The sequence below is a fragment of the Quercus robur genome, chromosome 5 (genome assembly GCF_932294415.1).
Source record: "Quercus robur chromosome 5, dhQueRobu3.1, whole genome shotgun sequence".
Taxonomy (NCBI): domain Eukaryota; kingdom Viridiplantae; phylum Streptophyta; class Magnoliopsida; order Fagales; family Fagaceae; genus Quercus; species Quercus robur.
In genome coordinates, this window is record NC_065538.1 from 12,775,052 (window position 1) to 12,785,195 (window position 10,144).

Genomic DNA, 10,144 nt, shown 5'->3' on the forward strand with positions numbered 1-10,144 from the left:
AATATAATTTACTATACAAAATAGACTGTTTGAATGAACTCACAAATATTTGATGGATAGCATTGGTTTTTATATTTTGCTGGCCAATATGAGGTTCGAATGATAGCACAATAGTACCAGTACACTCTATAGGGGTTGTTATTGGATAGTCCCTCCCTTTCACGTAAAGGTAGATCCCACCCACCATAAGACCCACCTCTATGTAAGAGAGAGGAAGTATACTCCAAACTACCCAATAATTTTCTCACTTTGTGATACCTATGTGTATGATTCAAACTCCATCTCTCTGATCCATCACTATTTAACTACTAAAGAAAGGGAGTATAGTGGTCAATTTAACCATATGAATTATGATTGAACTTAATTGAAAAACCCAAGATATAACGCCTAGAAAACTGTCTAATTTTATCCAACATGAAAACATGAGAGAGAGTATATTCCTGAGAGCTGCTATCTTGACATTTAACTAAAAACGTATTTCACTGAAGATATGAGCATGGCCATTTTGGTGGTTTTAACTTCACTTCATTTCCAAAAGAATTACAAAACCCTGCTATTTCCTACTACCCTTCCTACTGTACAGAAGCAAAATCTAGATGTCATTGGACAAAAATATATGAGTGGGAGAAGAAAATACAAAAAGGGCAAAGTACATGTTTAGCATTCTAAGCATGTAATTCTAAATGGCTGAGACTTTTTTACAAATCATCAGCACATGAAGTTCTTGCCTTGTCCCTTTCCCAATAAGATTGCCTTGAATTTTCAAGAGACAGCTTCCCACTAAACCCTTCAATTGCCTCATTTAATAGGGGACCACTGTAATGTTGTTGCTGCTGCTGCTGCTCCACCCAAATCCGATTACTCCTGCTCCCCACATCATACCCAGGTGTTGAAATGTAATTTGCATCCATGACCATATCACCTTCTAGTATGCGGAGCACCTTCACCAGAACATGAGTAAGCAAAAGCATGTCCAAATGTCAGTGACAATTGACTAATTATGCAAGTTATGTGTTGCACCAAAAAAAAAAAAAAAATGTGATGTGCAAGATTAATAAGCACATAGGCACAACTATTTTCACAAATTTCTTCACAGCCTCTGAGGAGGCAAGTTGTCAATGACAAACAATACAGTGGTGTTAGCAGTGAAAAAGGTGTCAATCACGCAAAATATTGAAGGTCTCAACCATGCCACAGTAAAACTGATCCCCAAACCCATGAATCCCATTTGTAAGGTTTAGAACCCCTTTCCCATCATAAGAGTAAACAAAACAAAAAAAATTCCCGGAAACAGGCTCCCATTAATCTACATTCAGTGGAAGCGTTTGCATTTTGGGATTTTGTTTTGTTTCCTTAGTTAGACATCTTCGGGAAAATGTCTCACATATTTCCACTTTGTCTCCTAAGTCCCATATTACAGCAATCTGGCATTATCCTTTCGAATCTTACGTCCAGTAGTTTACCAAAATGGTAATAAAGACTTGAGGAATTCAAAAATACCTGCAGAAAACAGAAATTTTCCATACCATCATACTGGCCCTCAAAATTTTACTGGAGTTTTCTAACCTTTCCTAGTGATGTATAAATTAAAATCCCCAATTTATTTAGTGCTTTGTAAGACATCTAATTATTGTACAGTGTCCTGTAAGTAGAGAAATTATTATTGTCTTCTGATTTTCTCCTAACCTGTGACATGCGAGGCCTAGAATGAGGATCCCGTTGTATGCATAATGATGCAGCGTTCAGCATGCAAAAGACCTCTTGTTCTGAATAGTGATTCCCTAACTGTGGATCAACCAGTTCATCAATGGCACAATCTTCCAATAATGGGCGTGCCTGCTCCAGATCAAAAAGGCACATGTAAATCAAGAAAACTAAAGAACCTACACTAAGAGGAAACAACAAAAGCTACTATAACTTGTTTTTCTTTTCTGTTGATTTTGTCAAGATTTTGTCATGTTTCTGATCAGTATCATTTATTTCATAATATGTTCTCAATACCAAACATGAATGGGTCTTCAGATGTATAATTAGAGTCTAATAAGTCATACCCATTCAGTAAGACACTGCTGGCCCTTGGGCCGGTTAAGGTCCACTGCTTTTCTTCCTGTAACCAGCTCCACCAATACAACCCCAAAGGAGTAAACATCAGCTTTTTCTGTGATTTGGCCACTTTGAGCATATTCTGGAGCCAAATATCTACAGCACAGCCCAAAGGCTTATCAGATACTGTAATGTCATGGGGAAAGTAGACCATAAAAACAAAAGCCGTCATACTTACCCAAACGTTCCAATTACTCTTGTGTCCACACCCATATCTCCGTCAGGCTGCCACCTTGCTAGGCCAAAATCACCAACCTTGAAAAACAAATATTTAACAATTTCATCATGCACTTTGGAAAACAGATACAGATTCATCTCAATATCCAGAGGATCGATAAAATTTAGAAAACTTGTAATATCCACATACCATGCGGTAATATAATTATCTAGAAAAATAAACACTCAAGACAATTTTACTTTAAAAAAATGAGGATCAAGGAAAGAGGCCCTGATTAATATCAATGAAGGTTGCAACAATGAAGCCATCATAATTAACTTGGACATTAGAATTTTCCCAATTTAGGTAGGAGTATAAGAAATTGCCATACCAGTGGTTCAAAATCATGGGTGATGAGGATGTTGTTTGGCCGCATGTCACGGTGTACAATGCAACCCACTCTGCATTCTTCATGAAGATACCGAAGCCCCCGTGCAGCTCCCACGGCAATCTTTTGACGTGCAGCCCATTCTAATGGCTCCTGATGTCGTCCTAAAACGAACCAAAATCCTTGGTGAGCTCACAACCAGAGTTTCTACCCAAAATATTAGCATCTCAATTTATATTCAACCAATATATTTAAAAAGAATGACAATGATGATGATCAGTGAGGACACTGTCAATGTAAAAGTAAGCGCAAGTAAAAGTCTCTTCACTGTTGTCTAAGAATGGAAATAATCAATAACTGAAATAGCATAAACAGGATTTATGTTGCCAATCCCAATTCCAAACAAGTTACCATATAGATGAGAATCCAGTGACCCATTGCATATAAATTCATAAACCAGCAACCTTCGTCTGTCCTCGATACAGAAACCAATCAGCATAACAACATTTCGGTGCTGAGCACAACTCAAAACTTCTACTTCCGAGCAAAACTCAACATCCCCCTGGGAACTAGCCAATTTGTGTTGCTTGACAGCAACTACCTGACCATCTGGTAGAACACCTCTGTGAACAGATCCAAACCCTCCTTCAGCCAAGAAATTGGCTTTTGAAAATCCACCAGTAGCAAGCTCCAATTCAGCATAGCTAAACCACCTTGGAGGTTTTCCAAAGACAGGTGCCTTGTGTTGACAGATTGAACACAATGGAGGGGGGCCAGGAGGTGCATTTCTCGATAGCGAAACTGCTTCTCTAACATTTCCATTGAAGTCCATATCAGTTCTGTAGTGCTGCATTCCAATTCCAGGTTCTCCATCCTGTTTTGAGTACTTCTCTACCAAAGTTTTGGACATTAATGCTTGAGGCTTATGAAAAGGTCTCTGTGAGCTTCTATCCGTATCTTGTGAGGACTGAAAATTAGAAGTTATAAATTCACCCATCCATGGTTGGAACCTCAAACTTCTTGAAGATGAAGTTAAGTGCTCACTGTCCGCATCGGAACTAGTATTATCAGGATCCTCATTCTCTTCAATGACTAATGAATCATCTTTCTTAAGATCCCCATTCATCTTTGAGATGAAAAAAGGTGAAGTTCCTAGATCTGAGCTTGAAACTGAGGAAGTTCCAGCTTCAGTGGCTGTAAATGGTGTCTCTAGCTCTGGACTACTAGTTGGAGTCACTACCGGCCCTGGAATAGAACTTAAAGAATCATTCTTCTTTTTAGGATTCTTTTCAGATTCTTTGTCTATCTCTGAGGGTAATGGGCAGGCTACTTCAGAATGCTTCTTAGATGAACCAACCAAATTCAAGCGGAGAACTTTTGGCTGGGAACGCTTCATAACAACAATGTTGCACTGCAACTCTTCCATGCATCGTTTTTCCTCATGTTTGAGCTGTCTGTAGAAAAGGCCAGTAAGATGATCAAAACATGTATAAAAAAAAAAAGACAAGAACATGATTTCTAGATCAAGAAATTAAAAAATAAGTACTTGACAAGACATCATGTCCCTGCAGAACCTTAAACATACACTTTGCTTTTGAAAGTGGAAAAGAAAACGAAATGAAGTATTACTTGTCTAGTACAACCCAACTGGCTTGAGCTCTCTTGGCCTCTGCAGCAACTGCACCACAAGGTGATCCAGAAACAATTTTTATCTTGACATTTATCTGCAAATCAGAACCAGCATGAGAAGCATGGATGAAACACAAATGGAGATTGCACATATAAGAAAACATATAAGACACTTACCTTATTTGGATCATAAACATCATGTAGTTGAAGGATCATTTGGGAGCAAGTATCTGTAATGTCACATTTCTGATCTGAACTTGCACCTGAATGAGTCCTCCGGTGACCACTGGCACAGTCACCAGCAAATCTTGGGAAAACCCAAAGTTTTCTTCCTGAAGAATTGTTACAAAACTAAATGTCAGTTGGCATTAATCTACAAGTCAGCAAGATCGGAGATGGAAAAGGAGTCACGGGAGCTTTTGTTTTTTGGATAATTTGATAGTTGAGGGAGGAGAGTTTCGAAACCTGGACATCTCTCTATTGCCAATTGAGCAAAATGGCTCTTGGTGAGTCACAGGTCTTTTAAAGCTTAAAAATCAAGGCTTCATCATGCTAATGGTCTTTTATAATTTTAAGGTTTCAACCAAACACAATGAATGACACAGTTGTAAAATATTTAATTTTACAAAAACCAGAAATATTACAATGAAGAAGACCCAGGGTTCACATGCTTGTCTTAAATTCAATTAAAGACTGGGCTAGCATATCAATCCAGTCCCAACAACCCAAGAAACAGAACAAGAAAAAGATCAAGTGCATTCCTTATCATTACAGATGATACATTCAATCAATACTAACTCAACTGTTAGTGATCAAACTGTAGCAATATTGACATAAGGCAAAATTAACATAACAATTAACCTCCTCAGAGAATTAGACACAGAAGGGATTAAAAGCAAGTGATCAATGTTGAAAAGGTACCATTAACTTGTATATCACTACCAATTAATTAACATTTGAGCAGTAAAGGAGAAAAAATCAACATGGGACAAGGGAAAACTACCTGAACCTTGTGAAGGAACAACCACAAGCAATGTAATGCAATCCCCAGGTTGAACAACATGGGTCAAGGCCCACACCAGAGCAGTCTTGGGAATTTCCTTCGATGCCTTAACAGCAACAACAACCTTCTCAGCATCATCAGAGCCTTTCTCCTGCTTCCCTCGCTTCTGTTCTTGACTCATGGGAGCACCCACAAATTCAAACCAAAAGCTCCTTCTTCAACAGATTCAATTCTAGAAACCCATGAAACCCAATTCAAGTTAGAGGCTAAAACACATGCCTAAAGACACACACAATCAAATACACTTGCATTATTACTAGGCCCCCACCTTGTTCGATTCCAGGACATGTACAACCGGCATGCTCACAATTCCATTCATCACTAGCAGAGCAGGCCCAACAATGACAAGACCCTTTTCACCAATTCACTCAAAAAAGACACCCTCTTCTTGAAAGCAAGCCCCTCACTTTTCCTGTTTGAAAAACCCAGGGTGAATATTCTCAATATTTGCAAGTTGCAACAACTTTATTTGATGTAGTAACCCATGATTTAGCTCAAAAAGTAAGACATACATCTATCTATCTTAATTTCAATTTTCAATACATGACTAGAGAGAATCCCCAACCACTGTTATGCCAGCACTAACAAAATTGCAAAACGACACAAAAACAAAAAGTAGACCCTCGCTACGAAACTTCAAATCAAATGGGTCAAAGCTGTGAAAACAAGCAGGTTTCAGAATGGTAAAAAAGTGAATCAGTCATTAAAAAAGAAAAGGGATCCAGCCCAGATGTTTTTTTCTTCTTGTTGTTGTATACTAGTATATATTTGTTATTAATTTTACCATATCCCCAGAAAAAGAAACTAATGTTTGAGGCAAAGATTCCACGACCAAACATAGTATAACTCAGACTATAAGAAACCAAAAAACAATCAAATCATTGAGATGATGAGTGTTAAAAGGAACCGTACACAGGTTTTTTTGTTCTGTATAGTTGTTTATGACAGTGAATCTCTGCTCCAATCAAAGTCTGTAAAGCTTTATAGCCAGTTAGCTCAATCAACCTCAAATAAAAACAGAGCTAGTAACCTGCACAAAATCCGGATTCAAATCAGGTCAGCACTCAGCACCAATCAACTACAAAATCAACTCTGTTTGGTTGCTCAGAAAAACTGTAGGAAATTTCAGAAGCAGAATTAAAAAATTAAAAAAAAAAAAAAAAAAAATAGTTTCAAGTCTCAACAACTTTTTAACTTGTCATTTTCGAGTCAAATAATAATTTTTTTCACGAAAAAAAATAAACAAACAAAAAACAACATTGGCTCCACAACTTGTAGGTTTCTTCTTTTTTCACCTAAACTTTCTCGACAACCAAACAGTCGCTAACAAATGAAACAAATAAAAAAAACTGAATAATTTTCCATATATATAAATTTAAAAAAAACAAAAAACAAAAAAATAGAGGAAAAGCAAGGTATAGATTGAAGAAGAAGAAGAAGAGCATTTATAGCAATCAATTTGATTCACGTGAAATCGCACAAAAACAAAAATATATACTTATCTCTATAACAATATGCTTTTTTTTTTCAAAACTATCTAAAACAACAACAATATCAACAAAGTGAGAGAGAGAGAGAGAGAGAGAGAGAGAGATGAGAGATACTATTTCTTGTTCTTGTTTTTGTTCTTGCTGTTGTTGATGATTCAAATCAGAGCAGAAAGTCAATAAAAAAAACGAGCAGTACAAACAGAGGAAATGGGATTTCGAAAGCTAAAAAAGAAGATCAAAATAGAGAGTGCCAAAAGGCTGAAACAGATTTTCTTAGGTCTTTCAACCCACGAAAATTTACAGCGCTAGAGAAGTAGAGAGAGAAAAAGAATAACAACGAGTGCGTAGTGTTGTAGTGGTTTTGTATAAATGTTCATTTGAGAGTGAAATGGAGCGATAACTCTAGTGTTTTAGTTTTTACGGAAAAAATAAATAATAATAAAAAGAGTGTATACAGAAGAGTACAGTAAATTCAGTAATGCAATGCAAATGGTGTTACAGTTTATGTATTAATTACAACTACAAACATACGCTCTCACCTCTTTCTCTGTCTATCTAAATATCTATCTCTGAGTGCTATAGTGACTAGAGAGAGACTCGAGGATTGTTTTGCGGTTTCCTTTGCTGCTGGCTGTAAATGCTGCTGCTAGCTTTGGATATCGCCGTCGACTATTCAAGTACGCAAATGCCCTTCTTTTTCCACTTTTATTACTATATACTAGATAAAGCTTTTTTTTTTTTTTTAAATATCTAATAATAAAATAAATAACTACCACCGTCGCACTCACACACTCTTGCCTTCTTGATTTTTCTTTCTTTTTTTCTTTTTTTTTTTTTTTGTTTATCCAATAAAATCAAGTCATGCAGTTTTTTTTTTTTTTTTTTTACAATTTTGGCCAAGTTGTATGGAGAATTTTTTATAATTTTTTCTCATACTTGCTTATGTAATTTATCACTCTATTTGTAATTTGTATAAGTGAGTACGTATGTAAATGATGTGATGGTGCTATAATTGTAAATTTTTTTTCACTAGTTAGAAATATTACTAAATAAATACCACATTCCTATTTTAGAGAAGAAAGTATCTTCTATGCCAAATATATAAGGCATGAGTCTTGTACATCCTAATCTAGCGTATAAAATATTTGTTTTCCTTCCGAGACTTTCGTGTTTCACCATATACTTAAGGTATTGAGAGATACCATTTGGCATAAATAATTTATACCTCTTTTTGTAGAGGTGTCAATTCGGGTCGTGTCGAGGTAGGGGTATTCGACTAAATGACTCAACCCTAACCCGACCCATTTAATAATCGTGTCATGATCCTACCCTAACCCGACCTGTTAATAAGGCAGGTTGACCTGACCCAACCCATTTGACACGCTTAATAAACGAGTCGTGTTGGGTTGACACGAATGTAACACAACCCATTTCAACCTGCATAATATTAAATATAACATCCATCTAGAAGTTTTTTTTTTACATCCCAAAAAGCAGTGCATGCACCTCAAGTCTTCAACCCACATTCAAAATAATATAGTTCAACAAAAATATAACATTCATCTAGAAATAAGTTCTTTACACTCCAAAAGAAGTGCATAAACTTCAACCCAAATTCAAAATAACAAAGTTTAACAAAAATAAAATAATATAATTCAACAAAAATATAATATCCTTAGAACTCGCCAATGCTAAGTATCAATATTGAAAGAATTTGAGCAAATAGTAGACTAATCCTGACTATGACCACGATTATCATCCATAGATTCTTTGTTGATGTCAAAATTCATAACATCTTCCACAAGCTCATCTAATTTTATTTGTGCAAGTTCTATGCCAAAAAAAAAAAAAAAAAGGTATTAATAGTTCTAGGATCTGAAAGTTTCAATTTCTAATTATATTCCTTGTAAATTTTTGTAATTACTCACTTTGCTTTTTAAATTTAAAATATATGTTGGATATAAAAGGTATTTGACAAATCTAAAATAAAATAAATATTTATTTGTTATACAAGTTAAACGGGTTGTGTTAAGTGGGTTATTTCAGATTGACACAAATAAATTGGCGTGTCAAACGTGTTTATTGCGGGTTACACGAGTTGACCCACTTATGACACGTTTCTTATCGTGTCGCTTTCGGGTTGACCCGTTTATGACCCAAACCCATTAAGGCCCAACCCTAACCCGAAAAAACCCGTGTTGGGTTCGTGTCGTGTTCGCGGGTTGGGTCAAACATTGACACCCCTATCTTTTTGTGCTCTATTTTATATTTCACTAATTATAATTTATCATTCGTTTTTTTTTTTTTTTTTCATTTTAAACTTTAACTAATTTATAAGGAAATTCAAACAAATATATGGTAAGTTTTGATTGGTATAATACAAAAAGTGATACAAAAGATTTGTATTAAAGTCAACTCACTTGGTGGTTACAAATGCAACTTCACACCTTAACAAATTGTTTTTAAAAATGTCATAACAAATTAATAATGTTCCAAGGTATAATTTAAGAAAGATTACATATTTGAATATGACTCTAATGCATATTCCATTAAAAATTCATGCATATTTTTTTAAAATGATAAAACGTACATTCCCTTACTTAAAATATTGTATACAGAAATAATATTAATTAATGCAATATAAATAATGTTATCTTTTTAACAATTAAATCTATTTTATGTGATTCATTGGTAAATAAAACTATATAATTAAATTCAATTAGAAAATCTAACATATATAATCTAAAAAATTGTACCTACTTTTGAAAAAAAAAAAAAAGACTTATGAATATAATTTACGTCCGTAAACAAATTCAAGATGTTTATATTTGTATTTGTTTTTTTAATGTTGCGTAAGTTGACTATATAAGTATGTATTGATAGAAATAGTTTACAAGTTCATGCACATTGATTTGTGAGCTTAAAGCATGATCACTAGTATTTTTTTTTTTTTTTTTGATAAGTAATCACTAGTATATTTATATACAATTTAACTTTACAAGTTAATATATAATCATTGTTGACTCAGCTACCATAGTACCATATTTTGCAATTATAATCTAATTTCAAAAGATCATTAACTTCCCCTAGTTCCTATTGTTGTCTATAAATTGGTGCATTAAAAAAAATTATATCTTTTTTACTTTAGCAATTTGAACTTCACCAGGTTATGTCTTTTAAATATAGTCATTTTTATTTTTAACCATTTAATAATGTTTTATATTGTCAAATCAAAAGATGAAACCATCAAATTGTATACTCTTTATAGTAGCATGATAGATTCTGATATTTTATTTTTAAATGTTTACCAAAGA

At 34.6% G+C, this 10,144-nt stretch overlaps 1 protein-coding gene across 2 annotated transcripts; it reads right to left on the minus strand.

Annotated features, from left to right (window-relative positions):
- Positions 1-437: 437 nt before the first annotated feature.
- Positions 438-7,507, minus strand: LOC126725181 (inactive protein kinase SELMODRAFT_444075). 2 transcript variants are annotated; one of them, XM_050429722.1, is made up of 12 exons: positions 7,370-7,507; positions 6,253-6,370; positions 5,609-5,752; positions 5,281-5,512; positions 4,455-4,609; positions 4,278-4,372; positions 3,060-4,102; positions 2,652-2,812; positions 2,282-2,358; positions 2,052-2,199; positions 1,687-1,836; positions 438-941 (listed from the first exon to the last, which is right to left on the minus strand). In XM_050429722.1, exons 4-12 carry the CDS (start codon positions 5,459-5,461, stop codon positions 699-701), a joined length of 2,253 nt encoding a protein of 750 aa, XP_050285679.1. In that variant the 5' UTR covers positions 5,462-5,512; positions 5,609-5,752; positions 6,253-6,370; positions 7,370-7,507; the 3' UTR covers positions 438-698. The 2 variants fall into 2 exon arrangements, with proteins under 2 accessions (XP_050285679.1, XP_050285678.1); XM_050429721.1 differs by lacking the exon at positions 7,370-7,507 and adding an exon at positions 6,945-7,238.
- Between the last annotated feature and the right edge of the window lie 2,637 nt (positions 7,508-10,144).